Source organism: Phalacrocorax carbo, chromosome 3, assembly GCF_963921805.1.
Source record: "Phalacrocorax carbo chromosome 3, bPhaCar2.1, whole genome shotgun sequence".
Lineage (NCBI taxonomy): Eukaryota > Metazoa > Chordata > Aves > Suliformes > Phalacrocoracidae > Phalacrocorax > Phalacrocorax carbo.
In genome coordinates, this window is record NC_087515.1 from 3,588,812 (window position 1) to 3,608,839 (window position 20,028).

At 53.1% G+C, this 20,028-nt stretch overlaps 2 protein-coding genes and 1 long non-coding RNA gene across 9 annotated transcripts in view; 2 read left to right on the top strand and 1 right to left on the bottom strand.

Moving 5' to 3' along the window:
• Positions 1-1,094: 1,094 nt before the first annotated feature.
• Positions 1,095-9,409, bottom strand: DLL1 (delta like canonical Notch ligand 1). Its single transcript, XM_064445640.1, has 11 exons — positions 9,280-9,409; positions 8,759-9,070; positions 8,276-8,336; positions 7,725-7,982; positions 5,187-5,247; positions 4,576-4,706; positions 4,270-4,439; positions 3,915-4,131; positions 2,416-3,208; positions 2,184-2,298; positions 1,095-1,799 (listed from the first exon to the last, which is right to left on the bottom strand). The coding sequence occupies exons 1-11, from the start codon at positions 9,337-9,339 to the stop codon at positions 1,794-1,796; spliced, it is 2,184 nt and encodes a 727-aa protein (XP_064301710.1). The 5' UTR covers positions 9,340-9,409; the 3' UTR covers positions 1,095-1,793.
• LOC135312424 (uncharacterized) lies at positions 5,885-11,153 on the top strand. Of its 2 annotated transcripts, none has more exons than XR_010371935.1 (4): positions 5,885-5,939; positions 7,787-7,884; positions 8,272-8,385; positions 9,041-11,153. It is a non-coding gene; the product is annotated as an uncharacterized LOC135312424 (long non-coding RNA). The 2 variants fall into 2 exon arrangements; XR_010371934.1 differs by lacking the exon at positions 5,885-5,939 and having other exon boundaries at positions 7,807-7,884; positions 9,041-10,390; positions 10,486-11,153.
• A 5,483-nt stretch (positions 11,154-16,636) lies between these two features.
• Positions 16,637-20,028, top strand: part of FAM120B (family with sequence similarity 120 member B) — a 56,005-nt gene continuing 52,613 nt past the window's right edge. Inside the window, exons 1-2 of one of the 6 annotated variants that reach the window (XM_064445644.1) lie at positions 16,701-16,722; positions 19,428-19,602. Coding sequence is in view for 1 of the 6 variants with exons in the window: in XM_064445642.1 (XP_064301712.1) it covers positions 16,680-16,722 (43 nt within the window). In the remaining 5 variants the exon portion in view is untranslated. Of the gene's footprint in view, positions 16,723-16,767; positions 19,603-19,840; positions 19,975-20,028 lie in introns of those variants that run through there. The other 5 variants (XM_064445645.1, XM_064445643.1, XM_064445646.1 and 2 more) reach the window with 5 other exon arrangements.

Below are 20,028 nucleotides of genomic sequence, written 5' to 3' on the forward strand. Positions count from 1 at the left end.
CCTGCAGTCATTGTGAGTTTTCCATTGATCTCACACCAAAGTTCCAGTGGTTCGTGTACTTATTTACACTAAAACAAGGGAAGCACATATGTACTTTACAATTATAGATCACCAGCTGCCATAATAACTTGATTATATCTGCTACCCCGGATATATTATATCCCCCTCCCCTGAAGTGAAAGGGAACAGAGGATCTTCATGAGCTCCTCGAAGCTGCGGGAGGTGCCCCACAATGACCCGGGTTCAGCTTTAATGGAGCAAAAAGGAAATTATTTCCTAGATTTCCCTTTTTTTTCCTGAAGTGGAAGAACACTTTGCCTGTTTCAGAAGGACCCCTGCTAGTTGACACGCAGCATAACCTGAAGGAGAGCTAGTTAGGGCAAACTAAATTGGGGAAATTCCCTGAGCATTTGGGGCCAAGCCAGGGGACGGTACCACACCCTGCCCCAATATGAAGGCAGCAGGCCCCAATGTGAAGGCAGCAAGCCCCAGGGGCAGAGCGGAAACCAAAGATGCAACTAATACAGGTATCATAGCCAGGACTGTTGTGGCCACCGGTCAACTCAGCATCACCCTTTCCTGAAGAGGGAAGTGCCACCCCGCAGCAGGTGTGACTAGGGGAGCTCCCATCCCATGGGTGCACACCAAGGACCTGAGCTGGGGGCTCTTGCTGGCATGCCCTGGGTGCCCCAAACGCGCCTGGACTCCAGGCGAGCGTTTGAGGTTACGAGAAATGAAGAGCTGAGTCATGACGGGCCCCACATCTGGATTGCGACGGAGTGCACTCGCACCGCTCTCCTCAGGAAGGGATGCCGTATGTGTTTATATATACGCGGCCCAACACGACTGAGCAAACATTACTCAAGGTTTTGACATTCGCCTTTGGGGTAAGGGTGAGGCCAACCGTGGGGTCAGCAGTTCAGGAGATTAGGAGGGGAAAGAGGGGGTTCTACACAGAACGAGTTGTTCCCCAGTCTTTGTGATAGGTCTCGGTCCTACCCCGTCTACCCATGAGTCCACAGAAGCCTGTCAGATGCCTGGTTACAAGGTTCAGTCAGTTCATCATCGGTTATGGAATAAACATAGCGCTCCGGTTATCATTAATAATATTTATTTTGGAAAAATATTTTAAAAATGAATTTCTTTATTAACAAAACGGTAAAAAAAACTCAAATAACTTTTGCACAATATTCCATAAATACATTTATATACAAAAAAATATAGTCACATAGACCCGAAGTGCCTTTGTACATATTTACCAAAAAATTTAAATTATAAAAAAATGAACATCACAAAATACTCAAGCTTTACAATTATCATGAAAATATTTTTACAGATTCAAAAAAATAACACACTTTTTCTCACCTAGTAAAAACACATTTTAGTATCAAAAAAGACAATAAAGGCAGTGTTTGTGTCTCTAATTCAAGAAAAGACTGGCTCATAAGAATCCAAAATATACACTTCAGGCAGTGCATGCTTCTTATGTAGTAATTAAGTCCATTCATTTAAATATATATAGAAAAGCAACTGACCATAGTGCAATGATAAAATTCATAAAAGGCAGTGCAACAGTAATCCTTGAACACAGACCCTTGCCTGGTGTCCATCTTGTTTCTTTATTTTGCAGTCACTTTGCTAACTTCAGTAGAGAACCAGCTCAAGCCTGAATTTAGTTTCTCAGCAGCAGTCAGTGAAGGAATCTATCTCCCATTCCTCTTTCAGCAGCATTCGTCGGGGCACGTCTCCTCTGAAATTGTTCTGAACAACCACCTTGCCATATCGCCTCTGGTTTACACCTGGTGAGAGAAGACACGAGCAGAGATCAGGAGAGGTTACTGGAAAGGAAGAAGAGGGCTGTAAGGCTGCAGAGGGTCAGGACTCTGTCTTTACGCCGGGCAAGAATGGGCTGTGCATGAAGCACACTAAGGGGTAGGTCAGCAGACCACCACCACACTGTTATTGAACCCTTGTCTGCAGAAGTCATCGCACCCGTACCATCCACAGCAGCGAGTCACTGAGCTCGTCCTTGCAACATCCACAGCACGACAAACTCGAGCTGGCTGGATTTCAACAGGTGCCAATCGCTGCGGAAAAGGGTTCAGCTGCCCTAATGTGTGTTAGATGAGGGTTGCACACTGAGCCTTCTCTCTGCTGTTCCAAGTGCCGGGCAGTATACTAACCTCAGTTGCTATGATGCACTCGTCTTTCTCTTCTGATATGACATACACCGACTGGTACTTTGTGTCCTTTGAAGTGGAATATACTGAATCTGGTCGCTTTCTTTCAGAAGTATCACTATTGAAGACAAAAAGAGACAACACAGGTCAGATGGCTCTTGCTTAATGCTACCTATGAGACACACACACCCCCTTCAGAGTCAAGCTGCCCCCCACGCTCAGATGTGAGAGATACCTCTTCAGTTGTACTGCACTTTTCTCCTCTGCCTCCGAATCATACGTTTCACACTTGGCTTCACATTTGCTGTGCTCCTCTTTAACAGAGTCCTCGTTCTTGAGTTCGTGCACCAAATTGTAATCCACTGATGGGTATCTGACTTTGTAGCCATTTTTATCGGAGTTATCGCTGTGAAAGTCTACTTTCTTATTCGTGTTTTTAATCTGAGTGGCACCAATGACACTTATGGAAATGTCCTTCTCACGCTGGCAGTTCGCCAGGTTGTTCATGGTCTCAGTCTCGCTCCTGCAAGCGTCAGGCTGGTGGTGCCCCTTCTGCACTCTAAGCCTGACGCAGACGACCACAGCAGCGCACCCCAGCAGCAGCATGAGGACCAGAATAATCCCGGCGCAGACGGCGATCCAGGGGAACTGGGCGTTCTGGCCTTCCGTGTACTTCTCGGTGAAGTCGACAATGACCGGTCCCTGAGGCGGCTCAGGGAGCAAAAACTGGCAGTTGAGCCCGCCGTACCCTCGGGCGCACTCACAGACGTAGCGGTTGTTTCTTTCGTGGCAGGTGGCCCCGTTGTGGCAGGGGTTGTGTTCGCATCTGCTCACTGGGGTGCTGCAGTTCTTCCCGTTGTATCCCGGGGGGCAGGTGCAGGAATAGTCATTGACGCCATCCTGGCAGGTCCCTCCGTTGACGCAGGGGAAGGAGGCGCAGTCGTCCACGTTATCATCGCAGTGTCTCCCAGTGAAGCCAGCCTGGCACTGGCATATGTAGGAGTTCCCCAGATCGACGCACTGGGCTCCTGCAAGACATGAAGGGGGACAAGCGCTGAGTGGTGGGCAGCCAGACCCGACAGCCTCCCACCTGCTGCTCTCGGGGCGACCGTCACAACCAGCAACTAAGAAAAGCTTTCTTTCTGAGAGGTTAGCTCAAGCTTTGCCAAGTCTGTTCTACCATAAAAAGTACAGGGTTTCTTTAAGGAAGTATTTATTAATCGGATCTATGTTTCATTCTCCATCCTACTCCCTTTTTAATATTTCCCTCAGCTCGGACAACACAGCTAGTCCAGATCGGGTTAACACCCCAATCTCATGCTAAAAAGTTTTGAGTGGCAGTGAATGAGGAGGAGTGCGGTAAAGAAAGTCTTAACTAGTTTAATCAAATCAGAAAGATTACTGTTACCAGATTACGAGTAATAATGTTTAGCATTTATATGGCATTTTGCATCCACAGACCTCAAAGAGTCTTTGCAAAACATTTGCAAGTATAAACCCCCACATTTTTATGCATGAATCTTCAGGCCAAGTTACCTGGCCACAGACACCCCTTGAGAAAATGCCATCTGCAGCAGTGGCCCAAACCACTCCATTACTTTTTAAGCACAGTTCCTCCACCAAGTCAACTATTGACATGGACCATGATGGATCAGTGGACCTCGTTCTGAATGAGAGGCCAAAGTAACAGGATGGTCTCCTTCTAGAAAGTCACCGTAGCGTGTTTGGCCTTACCGTTAGCACAAGGGCTGGAACTGCAGTAATCGATTTTCTTTTCACAGTTGAACCCAGAATAACCCAGCGGGCAGCGGCAGCTGTATCCCCCATCAGGGTTGTCGGTGCATCGCCCACCATTGAAGCATGGCCCATCAGCACAAGTCATTGCGCTCAGCTCACAGTTTTTACCATAGAAGCCCGGGGGGCAGGTACAGGAATAGCTGTTCTCAAGATCCTGGGGGAAAGAAATGAGAAATGGTTAAAATGTTTATGTGAAGTTGCTTTGAAATCCAAAAAGGGATTTTGAAAATCAGTAAAACTGACATTAACTCCTCCCTTGGGGTTTCAGATGGCACAAGCAACTCAAACTTACAGTGCAGCTTCCACCGTTCTTGCAAGGGTTGGCGTCGCATTCATTGATTTCAGTCTCACAGCTGGAGCCTGTGTACCCGGGTCGGCAAGAACAAGTGTAGCTCCCCTGACCAGTGTTGGTGCATGTGGCACCATTCTTGCAGGGCTTGTGGTGGGTGCAGTAGTTCAGGTCTGTAAAAGATTCATTTAAGAGGGCAGTCAAGATACTTGCAGCTTTGCAAGGCTAGCACAGTGTGGGTGAGGTGGAAGTAGCCGCTTGCTTTCTGCACTTTCTGCACAGACCCTCAGGCGAGGACTGAGAACTCACCCTGGTTGCAGAAAAGGCCGCCCCAGCCTTCCTGGCAGTTGCACTGCCACGGCTGCTGACAGGTACCATGAAGGCAACCTGGATATCGGATGCACTCATCACAATATCGCCCCTGCCAACCCACTCTGCATCTGAAAAACAAAAAACCAACAACAAAGTCTCATCAGATTTAGACTTCTCACGGTTGGAAACTCTATCGCAAACTCTGCAAACACACCGATGCCAGGGATCAAGTTTCCTAAAAGCCCTTAGTGATCCTTCATGTGAGAAAGTCACCAAGTCCAACCATAGCATCAGCTTTCATCGGTCCCAGCTATTTCTTCTACTTCCTTAGACGAAGCCATGGTTCCAGGTACTTAATTTGTTTACTCTAATAACAAACAGCTAAACCTTACACACAGCACTGTAAACTCATTAAGCTAATATTAATGGCGCTGATGTTTGACTTGTAGATTAATACTTTGATCTGGCATCACCTGGATTTCTCAAATTTCCATCTAATATGAAGAAAGGCATTTAAACTGACCCTGCAAATGACCAATGGCTTACTTAACACGAAAGCATCAACCTTAAAGACAAAGAAGGCAACAGGAGCGGCGTGGAAAACTTACTTGCATTCCCCAGGTTTTTCGCAAAAGCCGTGTTGCTCATCGCATCCAGGCAAACAAATCGCTGCAAACAAACCAAGCAGGGAGAGACATCAGCAGCGGGGCCAAACGCCTCCCTTTTACAAGTCCGATCCCGGGAGCACCTTGCGGGTGGGGAGCAAGCCCCTTTTACTAGGTCGGCGCAGTTAAGCACAGCTGAGTTAATCTCTGGAGTCTGCAGGAGTATTGATCTCTCCCCGTAACCGGGCACTTTACTTATCGCCGGGGATGAGCATTCTTCTTAATACAGTTGCACACAGACAAAAGAGGGCTCACAATTGCTCCCTTCCCCACAGCCCCTCACCCCCCTTCCCTTCCCAGTGAGGGTCAGAAGTCCTTTTTTCCAATTCTATGCACACAGCTCCACCTCTTAATATCCCCCGAAAGTGTGTGTGCAGATAAGAGTGGACAGCTGGTGTGCAGGGTGCCAGTGCAAGACAGCTGCTCTATTGTCTATTCTCTCCCAGCAGCTGCCCCACTGCAACAATACCCCGGCCCCGGAGCCAATGGGGCCGGCGGCCGGCGGCCGGGCAGCCTATCCCTGCCCACAGCTAATCTATGGCACGCGCGTGATTTCGCTGCAAAAAAAACTTTTTTTTTTTTTCTTATTCAAATAAATAAGTCTAAAGTTCTTCCTCCCTCCTTTCCCCCCCACCCCCACCCCCCGCCCCGCTCCAAAAAGGGGCGGGCGGCTGGGTGCAGCCATGGTAAAAAGAGGTAAGCGGGCCAGCGGGAGGGTGGATGAGGGAAGGGAAAAAAGGGACTTCTGCTCATTACTTCGCCTGGTTATGGAACTCATTAAGCAGGCACTGCAAAGTTTTAATTCAACAAAGCCAGCCGGAGACAATGGCATGCGAGGGGAAGGGGGTGGGAGGGGAGGGGAGAGAAAAAGAAAGAAAGAATCGACACTGATAATCAGATCGCCTCCAAATTGGAAAGAATGGAGCTGGGGGCAAGGCGACGGGAAGCAATCTGCAACTGGCAGCTCCGCTCGCTAACGGCAAAACATTCTTTTTGCACGCACACATAAACACATCTCCCCTGCCCAGTAGGTTTGCGTCGCTGTTATAAGCTGTTGGGTTTTTTTTTTTTTCTGAGAGGGAAAGCAGAGCGAAGAGCGTATGTAACGAGACCGACAGCCTTCTGCTTTGCTAGGGAAAGAGCAGCAGTGTACAGGCATCCAAAAGTGCTGACAGCCCCGAAAGAGCTCATTATCAAAACGCTTCCTTTTTCCCCACCCCTTGACACAACCGGGCTAGGCACTTTTGATCATGGGAAAGGTTGTAGTTCCTATTAAAAACACTACCAAGGGAAATGCGAGCCCCTCTGCCTGCTGCTTATTGTGCAACATTGTACCATGAACTGCTAAAGACATCCTAGCAGTCGCTGACACTGTGAATAATCGATCTGGGCCCGTTTGATAGCAGCTCAGCTGAGACCACAGCGTAGGTGGGCTTTAAGAAAAACAAAAACACAACAAGAAGAAAACCGAGAGGCTGCCTTACAGCCTGTAACTCTTTTCTCCCCGCCTGCCTGGCCCTTTGACGACTGGAGAGGAGCACTCGCCCAGCACGTCATCTGCCAGCGTACTTTAGATCCGTGTAGGCACACAAACAGAGAATGCCATCACACGCTGCAGCAGGAGCTCTGCGGGCATGTTTGGGTGTACACCGCTGCGTATCTGCAAAGGGCAGTAATCTTGTACAAAGCTGCAAGCGTCTGACATCCCTGACTGTCCTCTCTGCGACCTGCTTACCGGCCCAGCTTTTCCTGCTGTATCAACACACCGCATTCCTCAACAACTTCGAGCTCAGGTGTACCTTAAAACTCATGTCCCTCGCTACTTTATTAGTAGGAACGATCATGGTAATGGCACAGAAGAGATATGAGGAAGTTGTTGAATGTTCTTGCGGCTCCAGGTGCAACAGTCTCTGCCAGTGGCAGCTTATGAATACCCCAAATGAGAATTGTACAGTCTAGAGGCCACAGAGAATATCTTGGACCTCCCAATGATTTTCTCAATACCAGGTGCCAAGACATCAGACCATAACAAGCCTACTGATAGGCCTGCCACGTGGATGTTGCCAAAGCCTAGCTCCCTCTCCTGAAGCCATGTTCCCTGAGATTATGGTGTTGATATACCATGGTTAAAGGGGTGGCTAGGTATAAAAAGTAGATCCTGATATATTTTAATAAATCCTCAAGCAACTGCTGAACATTTTGCTATCAGATTTGATGTCTACAGCAAATAAGCAAGGGTGTAACGTTGACACTGACATTTTATTAGCTTGAGAAAGGGCTGTCTGCGTTAACTTCCTGTGGCAATGCTGACGACGTCCCGTCCCCCGCCCCAGTAAAGCCTGTACACAGCACCAGACCTCCACCCACTGTAGCTCGGTTCCCCCTCTCCCGTGGGGCCTGATGTCAGAGAAACACCCCCCCAAGAGCTCAGGGGACACCAGTGTGGCCAGCACCCAGGGAGACAAGGAGGTGGACACTCACGCTCGGTGCAGTACTGGCCTTTCCAGCCCGGGTTGCAGACTTTCTCGCCACGCTCTCCACAGGTGAAGTGACCAAAGGCATCATCCCGGGGGCGGCAGAAGACAGAGCAGCCTTCTCCGTAGTAGTGCTCGTCGCACACAAAGCGATAGGAGTACTTGAGGTCAGTGCGGCCACTGCTGTGCAGGTCCTGGGACCACTCTTCACCCACCGCCAAGTGCCTCTGGGTGGCCAGGCGGCTGATGAGGCGCTCGGGGTTTTCTGTGTGAAAGTGGAGAGGAGAGATGTGATTAGGGAGCCTGAAGCAGGCAGGGGCGTAGGAAGATGTTCAACTGGGGGCCTCCGGTGGGAGGGGAACTGCAGAGGCAGGACGATAGGTCTGCATGACAACAGGTTGGCCTTTCTTCCTGCGGCCTCCTGAAGAGGAGCAGGGATGGGGTGGGATGGGGTGGGATGGGATGGGATGGGATGGGGGAATGTGCAGCACACTGCAGAGAAAGGGGCCACGTGGGACAGGGATTATTCCGGGTAAGAGTCTGTTTTGGGACAGTTACCTGTAGTGAGGTCATCAGGAGAGTCTGTATGCAGCGCCTCAATGATGAGCGAGAAGGTGCCCTGGAGAAAGAAGAAGCAGAGACAACCCATCGGGAGAGCGTGAGAGCAGGCAGGGCCAGGGGGCAGCACCCCCAGCCCCCCAGGAGTTATCAGGGTCCCCCCCAGACCTCCCTGGGGGGATGGGTAACCCCTTGGAAAGGCACTTGCCCAGCTGGGCTGGCCTGGGTGTGTGGGATGGGATGGGACGGGACGGGATGGGATGGGATGGGATGGGATGGGATGGGATGGGATGGGGTGGGATGGGACGGGGTGGGGTGGGATGGGACGGGATGGGACGGGACGGGATGGGACGGGACGGGATAGGAGGGAATGGGACGGGACAGGACGGGATGGGATGGGATGGGATGGGACAGGTAGGGATGGGATGGGACGGGACGGGATGGGACGGGGGCCAGCCCCTCCCGCGCCGCCCCCCCACTTACGGGCCAGGTGAAGCCGAAGGGGAAGCGGATGGGGTTGCTGAAGGCGGGGTCGGCGCCGCCCGCGCCGTCGGGGACGCTGAAGGAGTTGGCGCCGAGGACGGGGGTGATGGCGCTGCCGTAGGTGCAGGGCGGCTCGGGGGAGACGCTGGCCTGGTAGTGCTTGAGGCAGACGCGGAAGAAGGTCTTGCAGTCGCACTGCTGCAGCCCCCCGCCGCCGGGGCCGCCCCCGCGGCAGCAGTTGCGGTTGCTGAGCAGCCCCTTCTTATTGACAAACTCCTGCAGCTTCAGCTCGAAGACCCCGGAGCAGCCGACCTGCGGGGCGGGGATAGCGGCCGTCAGCCCGCCGAGCCGCCCGCTCCCCCGGCCCGACCCCAGCCCCCGGCGGGCACCGGCGGCACCGGCACCCCCCCCCCCCCTTCTCCCGGCTGCCACAGGCGGCACCGGCCCTCGGCACCCCCGCGGGACCCCCCGGTGCGGGGCCCACCGCAGGTATTTCGGCCCCCCACCCCGCGGGCACTTACCTGGCAGCGGCTCAGCAGCACCGAGAGGAGGGCGAGCGCCAGCAGGAACCGACCTCCCATTTTGGAGGGGCAGCTCTGGTGCCCTCGCTTTCCTCCCCCTTGCCTTCCCGTCAGAGGGGAAAGGGGAAAGTGTCTCTCGGGGAAAGGGAAAAAGACAGCGGCCAAAACCGCTCGCCCCAGCAGAGCTGGAAGAGTTAGTGTCACGGTCTCCTTCTTTCAGGAGTGTCCCTGACTTTTTTTTTTCCCCCCTCTGTCGGTACCTCTAGGTGTAGCCTGTCGGCGACTGACAGCTCTTTCGGATGGCAAAAGAAAAAGAAAGGGAGGGAGGGGGGAAAAATGGTTAAGATTAATCTGCTAAACTCTTTTTCTTTCCCAATCCACGGTGCTCCTCCTTTTCTCCAGGAAGAAAAAAATAAAAATTAAAAAAAAAAAAAATTTAAAAAGCAACTTAATTCCCAACGGAGGCAGAGAAAAGGCTTCCCAAGGAAGATTAAGAACCGGCGATCTGGAAATCCCTGCAGAGGCAGCGGCGGACGCGGCGATAATTCCCGGTGCGGTGAGATGCGGGAGCGGCCCTGCGCGGCTCTGCGCGGCTCTGCGCGGCTGCGCTCGCCCTGCGCACGTCGGGGCGGGCGGGTGTCAAACGGCAGCGGCGGCGGGCAGGTCACGTCGGAGCCTTGATCCCCTTTTTTTTTTTTCCTTTTCTTTTTTTTTTTTTTTTTTCAGAAGAAGCGAAGCTCTCTTTCCTTGTTGCGGGCTTACTTTTGTTTTCAGAGGAATCCCAGCCAACAAAAATAAGCTCGTGTCTCAATAGCGGCGCACTGAGCGTGTCCGGGTGTGCTGCTACGGGGGCGGGGGGTGCCTGCTCTGCCCTGCCCTGCTCTGCCCTGCTCGGCCCTGCTCTGCCCTGCACCGCGGCTCGGCTGGGCTCGGCGGCTCTCTCCGAGGGTGAAGCGCTAAGGATCTGCCTCTCCTTGGGCGCCTGCCTCCCTTATATCCCGCCGGCCGCCTGCATGCCTAATGATATGCAAATGAGCAGCCCCCCAATCTGGCTAGAGCTGTCACAAAGGAGCCACTTTTCCAAACCCTCCTCTCAATGGATCGCCAAATGGTCAGTGAGCTGTAAAATGTGCAACCCTCCTCCCCCTCCCCTCCGCGCTCACAAAACGTGCTCATTTACATTCCTGCAAATTTGGTAACCGCAAGAATCCCCCTTCTGCTCCGGGGAGACGGTAACACCCCCTCCGCACCGGAGAGAGGCAGAGCAACACGCTCCGGCGAGAAAACAACCCCGGGGACGGCGGGCTGTAATTACCTCTGGCAACGTGCAAAGCGACCGCCGTGCCCCCAAAAAAATGACTCGGTGCTCCCGACCGCTTCCAAGGGGCACCGTCGGCTTTAAAGGGACGAGGGAGGTGGGAGCCAGCGCGCCGCAACGAGGGGAATCTGATCCCTGGAAATTCACACCGCGTTTCCCCTGGCACTAAGCGGGATAATTGGGGAGGGGTAGCGGGGGGCAATGAATTTGCGCGACCCGAGCCGGGGCTGGCTCTTCCCTTGGCTCGTCCCGTCGGCGGAGGGAGAGGGGGTCCCCGGGGGGTCCCGGCGGCGGCGGAGGGTGCGGGCGGGTGGTTCGCGGAGGGGACCCACGGAGGGCACCCGTGTGGGGGGACCCGTGAAGGGGACCCGCCTGCGGGGCTCCGCGGGTCCCGTCCGCGCCACCACCGCTGCCGGAGAGAGCCACCCGCTCCGCCCGGGTCCCGCACCCCTCTATGATTATTATCATCATCACCGGCAACCTCTCCCTCTCTCTCTCTCTCTCTCTCTCTTTTTTTTTTTCCTCCTTCAGCTTAGTAAAAAGTGAGTTTGGTGTGTGTCGTTCGCGTGGCTGTCATTAAGGCCGTTTGTTATTGTGTGAGGGCTGAATCAGTTAGCTCTTTGTGCTCTCAGCTGTATGGTAATGTAGACAGCACCTGCTCCCTGCACAATGCGAGGGAGAGAAAGAGCTCCCCTCGGCGCACGCTACTGCCTCTACAACAATGTCCGCACATTTTTTAAAGAAATCCCTTCCAGCGCTTCCCCCCTCCGTAAGAAAAAAAAAAATTAAGAAAAATCCCAACCCAAAACCCCCAACTTTACACCAACCGTCACCTTATTAATTTTTTACATATCCATTAGACACTAGAACTTTTGTTTTGATCTAAAAAACATGTGAAGGAGCTGACTGGTGCCAGAGATGATTGCCATTTGAGCGGTTTCTTAATGATGGGTGAAGCGGGGGATAAAAGTTGGAGGGCGACTCTGGCATGTCACTCGAAGCCGGGTTTTCCACTTTGTCCGGACCCTCTGTTTAAACACCTTGGGTAGGCGCAGGCGGATTCATTAGGATGCAAGGTGTAACTGTCTCTGTAAATGTCATTTTAATTGTAACAGATCATTTCAGCACAGATTAAGCTTGTGTGCGAAAGGAGAGGATTTGGCTACAATAACCTCACTGTAGGTATGCCGTGCTAAAAGCCTTATTACGGCGACTTTATTGGGTTGAAACGTGCATTTGCATGGCAAAATGTGACTTTCATTGAAGCAGATGTCTTGATCACAAATTATCTTACAATGCGCTAGGAGAAAAAAAAAATTCTTAAAGACTTCTTAAAGTAAAAGCACTGGGTAATACCAATTAAAAGAAAATCACTAATGAGTTCGCTCAGCCCAGCTCTTCTTGGCTGTTCCAGGACCGTAGCTGCCCGCGTTCATTTACTGGGGGTTTGTGGCACCTACCCCAGACCCAGGCAGGTACCCTCGTACTTAACCAACCCTCCAGACTTCTGCAACGCTTCGCCGGCTCAACGTGTGGGTCCTTTACATCTAATTTTGGTCGAAAGAGCCATCTACCCCCAGGCGCTCTTCTTCTCCCCTCTCCCCTCCCCTCGACGCTTAAGCGAAAGCTTAAATGTACAGGAATGTTTGGGATTGGGGTTTTTTGGTGGTGGTGGAGGGTTTTGTTTTTGTTTTCTTTAACACGGGCGTTATACCTGGGTAGAGAGGGAGGGGGGCCCGGAGGGGAGCGGCTCCCCGGGGGACGGCCCCCCCCATCCCGGCGGGCCCGGTCTCTGCAGGGGGAGCGGGGATGGGGGGGGGGGGGGGGGACCCCGCAGCGACGCCGCATCGATCTGTACATTACTTTTGCCACCTAGCGTCAACATCTTTTTTTCAAGCGGCTTTGCCGCTGCTTCGCAAACTTTGCTGCGGCGTTAGCCCCGGGAAAGGGAGGGGGGGGGGGGGGCAAAAAAAATCATTTCGCATCGGGTTTACTAAGGGAATGGGGCGGCGCGGGGGGGGACATAACTGTCTTTAAATTTGGGGGTAGCTTGTCGGTGGAGGCGAGAAGTGATATATCACGGCGGATCTTTTAATCTACGGGAGATAGAAAGTTGGTGCATTAGCATCCCCTTGCTTAAAAAACTGGAAATAAAAAGTTACACGCGCGAGGGCTTTAACCTAGCGATAGGGAAAAGGAAAAAAAAAAAAAAAGACCCGAAAAAAAACTTGCCCCCAAATCCTTAACAACCCCCCTTCGGTACCGGGTATTTGTTAAATTGACATGGCACAGATTTCTCGATTACCGCTGCTGAGCGTGACTGAAAGGCGCCGTGAGAGCCGGCAGGATCCTGCCCACGGCGCTCATTCTTCTCCGGCTTAATTTATGCCACGCGATTCTGTATTGGGGAAATCAAGCAGAAAGCTCCTTTTTCTGCTTTTTTTCCCCCCTCTCCCTCTCTCTTTCAGATGCTGGGCTAACGGGGAGACTGTTTAACTTAAGTGTTTCTATAGGAGGCTGTTGTAGTTTAACTCCTGCCCACCAGTAGCTGAGGCGAACAAAGGAGGGACTCGAGGTCTAACTATTCATCCATTCTCTGCACTTTAATTTTCATTGATTTCGAAGACAAGGGGAGCCCTTAGGGATTCTCGCTGAAGGGGGATGACACGCCTTTAGACGCGATCAGCCCCCCAGCCAGCCATCTGCTCCCAACCAAATGGCGCTTTTTCGCTCCCAACCGCGTGTCTCCGCACCGCGATCGCCCGCCGCCCCCCGCGCCGCCCCCGCGGTTTCAACCGCACCCGGGCACCGCCGCCGGCCCCCGCCCGGGGGACGCCCGCTCCGTCCCGTCCCGTCCCGTCCCGCCGGGGTGGGTGAGCCAGGGCCGGTGGTTGAACCCCCCCACCCACCCGCATCCCGGGGGCGGCCGGTGCCCGGTGACCCCGCACGGCCGGGACGCGGCGGGCCCGGCCCCGCCTCGCTGGGGCTGGTGGGGTATTGTGCTCCCCCCCCCGCCCCTAATTGATACCCTTCCCGCACAACTCCCCCCCCCCATGCTCCTGCCCCGGCGAGGAGGATTTACGGTCCCGCCGCGCCGAGAGTCCCCCGCCAGTCCCGGCTTTTCTTTCTAACCGAGGCAGATTATGGGAAAAGTCACTTCGGGGTGGGGGTGGTGTGGGGGGGGGGCGGTGGGGGGGGGGTCCGTTTGTTCATTAGGACGAGCCGCTGCCATCGCTGGCGCGCAACCCTGTTTTTTCCCGGGACGGAGGGCTCCGGGCATATGGCGAACGGTGCGTCGGCGGAGGGACGTGTACGTGTGGAGCTATGTGTAGCCGAGTGTGCATAATATTTTAATTAGGTCTATAGTCCCTACGGAGGTATGTGTGCGCGGCTGCCCCGCCGCCCCAGCCCTCCCCGCACGCCCCCCTCACCTGTCCCCCCGGGCCGGGAGCGGAGGGGACGGGAGGGCAGGCGGGGCCGGGGCTCCGGGTCCCCCGGTCTCGGCGGCGTGAGCGGGGTGCTGGCGCTGCCCGGAGCCCCGGCGCCCCGGCCCGACCCGAGGTGAGCGCGGAGGTGGCGCGGGGGCGGAGGGGCGCTCCGCAGCCCTTGCCGTGTGCGGGGAGGGGCGGGGGGGATTAAGGAGTTTAGCGTGTAGGTTAGCCCAAAGTTGCAAAGGCATGTGCTGATTAGAATAAGAAAGGGCAGTCGCGTGGCTCAGCTGGCACACAGCGAGGCCAGATGATAGATAAGCAGCTCTGGGCCTTCCCCCCCCACCCCCCAGCCCCCTTTTTCAAATCGCAAATCATCTGCTCCGGCCCTATCCTCGCCTCTCATTTTCATGACAATGCTTGTGTGTTTACCTGCGATCCTGGGACCGACGGGGCATTCCTTTGTCTCCCGAGGAGATTACCGCAGCCAGCTGCTCTCCAACCCTTCCCTGGGCAAATCCCGAAGTGGCCCCTATATGTGTTTTACTGATTGCACACGAGGAGAAAGCGACCCCCCCAACCCCCGCTCCCCTGCGCTGCTTGTTTGTTTGGGTTTGCTCCCTGGCTCGCTTCCGACGGGATTTTGCTCGTGGGAAACTACGAGGGATAAAATTGGTCACTCGTGTGGCTGAGCTGTCGTTGCTCCCAAAGCGGCAAGGGTGAAGGGCTGCGTGCCCCCGCCCGCCCCGGGGGAGGGGGGCAGAGCCGCGGGGCCTCCCGGGGACGAGGGGACACCGGGGGAAGGAGGCTTCCCCAGCCTCGTTCTCCCCCGGGCCCTCGGCCACCCCCGGTCCGGGACAGCACCCTCCCCCGCAACTCCCCGTGGGTGTCCCCCGTGGGGACCCCGGGCCGCCCCCGCTCTCAGCTCCGGGACACGGCGATCCGAGCGCACACACCGCCCGTGCCCCGCTGGGGAGCAGCTCGGCCTTGCGTGTGGAGATGCAGCCTCTCTGCCCCCCTTCAGCTCCGAGGACGCTCAGCATCTTCGCCACGCTAGAAACCACGGATCGTGTTTGTACTAGATGATCTTCCGAGGTCCCTGCCGTCCTGAAATATCCCGCGATCCTGAGGTTTACCCTGTGCCCCAGCACCCCATCGGCCAAGCCCAGCCTAAACCCTGCAGCCCTGAGGCCTGGCTTGTCTTGGTGGGGTGCCCCAGAGCAGGGAGGGGGAGCGATCGGGCTCAGATCATGTACGTGGGATAAAAAACCTGATGGCACTTCTCAGAAAAATATTTTGCATTCCTGCTATCAGATTTCACGGGACAGATGGAAATATTCCCTTCTGTTACCACCTTCAGTAGCAATATCCGCTGCATTTGCCAGTGCTCATAGGGAAACCCACTCTTCTCTTTTCCCTGGTTTTATTAATCATCATCTTAAGCCAGAACTGTAAATAGCTGCAAACTGCCGCTCCAGACAGTAGCTGCACAGGCCGCTCTTCGCCTACGACAGCCAGCACGACATGCCGCCAGCCCGCACCCCATGTCACGCGCGAAGGGTTTTTCTGTTCCCCCGTGGCCTGCAGCCCCCGATGCGCGGCGTGCGCGTCTTGTGCCCTGTGCGCAGGCTGCAGCGCCAAACCTGCTGCTAATAAACTTTTTGGGGGAAGTACGTTTCCAGGGCTTTCCGAGCTACTTCCAACTTGCATCGTGTTTACTTCTTTCCACCTCCATGTGCGGGGAAGGTGTGGGGGGTGGAGGGAGAAGAAGGGGGCAGAAACTCCCCTGCAGAAGGTGATTATGAGAAAAAGGATGGGTATGGTTGGGGCGGGCCCGAGCTTTTGGAAACGCTCTCCCCTTTTCTGAGAGCATCTGCCCGGAGACGAACAGATGTGGGCACCTGCGGTGACAGGCCACATATGCTCCATCCTATTCACAGGCATTCAGGCACGGCTACAATGGTGAGGCTTTGTGCGCGCGGAGTCACCAAATATATTAATCTGCGCTCCCCAGAGCACCGCTCTGTTTAATTTTTCACCGGCAATAACATCTGATCTAATCCTCCCACCGGCTCCCCCCCTTCTCCCACGACAAGATGTGGAGTTATTCAGGTCCCCGCCTGTTGCCGGCGGGGTGGGAGCGGGCGCGGCTCCCGCCAAGCCCGCGGCCAGGCCCTGGGCGCTCCGGGGAGAGGGGGATCCCCGCCGCCCCCCGCCCATGGGAGCGACCCCGGCCCCCGCTTTGTTCCCCCGAGGCCCGTCCGCGCAGCCAAGGGGCGACATAAATCTCCCACGTACGACTCGGGGGAGGTGGGGGGGGGATTAAGCCGTTTCGGTGCGGGACGCTTTCATCTCGCCACGTCCCGTGCCCGTCCCCCCTCAGCCCCCGCCCCGGGTGGGTTTGTTTGGGGGCACAATGGCCCCTCCGGCCCCATTGTGGCCGTACAAAGCCGAGGGACACCAGGCCGCGGGCGGGGACAGCCGCGGGCCGACCCAGCCCGACCCCCCACCCCCCCGCCGCTGTCATGCGAAGGGCGCCGCCGCAGCCGGCTGTGCCCGGCGGGGCGGGGGGCGGGGGGGGAGGGAGCGGGCAGGGACGGCGACAGGGACGGTGGCAGCCACAGCCCCGTCCCCTCAGGCCCGGCGGCGGGCGCATGCGCAGCCCCGCCCCCGCGGGAAGCGGAAGCGCAGGCTCGGGTCAGTGCCGGGAGAGCCGTTAGGAGGGGGCGGGTGGCCGTTGAGGGGCCGCGCCGCGCGGGGGCGGGAGCGGGGAGCTTGTCGGAGGATGAGGAGGGCGAGCGGAGCCCCGGCTGTGGCTCGCGGCGGGGCCCGGAGCGCCGCACGGCCTCCCGGGGAGAGCTCGGCCCTCGCACCTCGCCCGGTGCGGGCCTCGGCCCTCACCTCAGCGGCGGGTCGGTACCGCCGGGCCTCCAGCCGCTCCCGCGCCTCTGGGGCAGGCTCCGGCCCTCCGAGGCAGCGTGGGGCAGCGGGCCCGTCCGTGCGCTGCTGCTGCCCGTCAGACGTGGAGGACTTTGCTGCTCGTCCCTGGCGCTGTGGGCCTGGGCTAGAGGGCTCTTGCGAGGGCTGGAGCGGTTACCGTGAGCGTTCCTGCTAACGACCGTTTGCAGTGCTCCACGTTACTATGGGCATCATCAGATTTGTGTGGTGGTAGTTGCTTGCTGACAAGATGAAGTTTAGTGGTATCATCAGCTGACGTAGGGGTCACCTCTCTGAATTTTTGTGCCTGTATAAAATGGGCGGGGGCGGGCCCGTTTTTGAGTATTTCAGTTTGTGGAGAAAACTTCTTTTCCCCCGCCTCTGCAGATTTGTGTGCTTGACAGTAGCGCAGCTGAGATCCTGTGGTAACTAGAGAGCTCCGTTTCACACAAGTATCCTTAGAAATCAGCGACCAGCCTTAAACTGTTCATCTGTTGCACAGAATGAGCGTGTTTCCCACTCTTGGGAAACTTAGCATTACAGCATAAAACATTTTAGGCTTGATCCTGCCAATTTTATTGAGGCGCCTCTGATGAAAGTACTTTTCAAGTCAGTAGACTTTACTTGTGCTCTTTTCTGTTACTGTAATGGATTAGAGAGTCATTTCCTTAACATGACTTTTACTTTTTAGTAGTGAAACAAAATGGTTGGCAGAATGTAAACTTTTTTATTTATTTTGCTTTCAGTGGATGTGTTTTGACAGTAATATTAAAATGCTAGTTGTGGCCAAGGCACTTGCTTATGTGTTTGGGTGTGAACTTGCTATTTATTGAGCTAAACTAGTACTGGCAATGGAAATTTTTCTGATAATCTCTATCGTAGACTTACATAAATTGTTAGGCAAGAGGAGTGCTTCAAATACAGCTGTGAGGAGGTAGGAAAACGTTTCTTTCCATTTAGTACAGTACAGTGTAGCCAGTAAGATGTTTATCACACTTCTTGCTCTGGGTATGTAGCCACTATGGACAGAATCTGTACTGAATTGTTACTAAAACTTGCCTGGACACAGCGCATTTTTGCAGAAGTAAGACCTGCTGTGGAGTACTGGTACTGCGTCTGTGTAGTCACCTCAGCTCGTTTAGTCTGACCGCACATGTTAGTGATTGAAAGATGAAGACCTTCACACCCATTGCTAGGTCTCCATGGAAAGTAATAAAAATCAATAACCTACCAGTGCTCAAACTGTTTGGAATCAGAGGTGCAGCTTTCCTGGAAAAGCAAATGACTGGATCTTAGGGGCACCCAGGTAATGCTGGTAGCAGCATCGCAGAGAGATCAGTGCCCTACCATGTATCCATGTGTAGCAGTGAAGCAAATTCATACATAGTTATTTCTGATTTTATAACAGTGAGCTCTACTGTATGCTCTGAGGTTTATTTCATATGTAGTTCATTATATAAGGAAGAAATTTTTTACAATGAGAGTGGTGAGACATGGGAACAGGTTGCCCAGAGGCTGTAGATGCCCCATCCCTGGAAACACCCAAGGTCAGGCTGGACTGGGCTCTGGGCAACCTGATCTAGTTGAAGCTGTCCCTGCTCACAGCAGGGGGGGTTGGACTAGGTGGCCTCTAAAGGTGCCTTCCAACATAAACCACTCTACAATTAAAGAGGATGGTATTAAAAATCTGTATCTGGAGGTTATTAGATATTTAAACTCAGGAGGACTCAGGAATACCTTTAAAAGCTGTCAATTCACAATACTTTTGTAAATTCAACTTCCTTTTTTTTCTTTTTGTGTACCATAAGTGTGTATATTGCAATGTAACACCCCTGAGACAGTTTGTAATCAAAATGTCAGAAATCAGCAGTATGAAAAAGAAGAAAAATTGTAACTCTTTTAATGAAAACATAGTTAATTTCTTCACTGTTTAACTGAGAAGGGATTTGACTTTTGGGTAAAATCAAAATAAAACCAGATTCTCTGAGAATAAAGAAGGAAACACAGCTTGGTGGACTTTGTTACCTCCATTTTTCATTGGAAGGTCCTTTAAAATAAAATGGTGCTGTAAATAAAATTGATGCTGTAGTAGAGGGAAGAGCTGTGCCAAACTTCTTTGTGCTGAGATTTCTAGAAATAAGAATGGAGGTCAGCAATGGTTTCAATTTTATCCTGCAACTCTTTCTCTCCATGGAACATGTAAATTGGTTCATTTGGCATGCTGTTAAGTTCTGCCCCAGAATTCAGAGACTCTTCTTCAATCCTTTGGTATTTCCTAAACTGAAATTAGGTTTATTACATTTTTAATGTCTACCTAATGTTTGCATGTGTGTTTATTTTAAAATAGATTGGTTCAAAATTGCTGTGCATGTTAGAAATCCCATTTAATACGTTAACTTCACTATTAATGATAGTCAGATATATAAATTCACAAAATATAGGTAATCCTCTAATTCTTTAAACAGGTCTTGAAAATTATGTTTTCAAATGACAGGATGGTAAAATGGATTGAATTTCTGATTCAAAGCAGAACTGATACTACCAAAACCGTTGCAGAAGTAGAGGCATTGCAGCTGGTGCCATATCCATGGACTGCCGCCTATAAACTCAGACGGTAACCGAGCCGTTTGCACAGTTGAGGTACAAGACTGATTACCAAAGTTATTCGGTATATTTTTCCACAGACTTAAAGACGTTCGTATACTTTTAGTGTGAAAATCAAGCCATTTATTCTTGTTGTACACTGTCAGCTAAGATGTTATAAAGCTTTTAATTATGTCTATATTTGTTTTTCTAGCAAGGCATACTTTTCTATGTTTTTTGCTATTTATCTGAAATTTCTGCAGTCATACTTATTAAAACCTTTTGATATTTACAGTTTTCACTGATAGAAAAAGCAGAAGTGAATGGGCACTTAACATCCAGTTTGTTGATGGGAAGAAAACTGGTTCAAACTGTTTAAAGGCTGGGACAACACGACAAGCTATCATCAGCAAAAGCAGAAAAATAACAGTTCTGTTCCCAAGCTGCTCTTTTTTTTATTTTATTTTAGACTTTCATTACGTT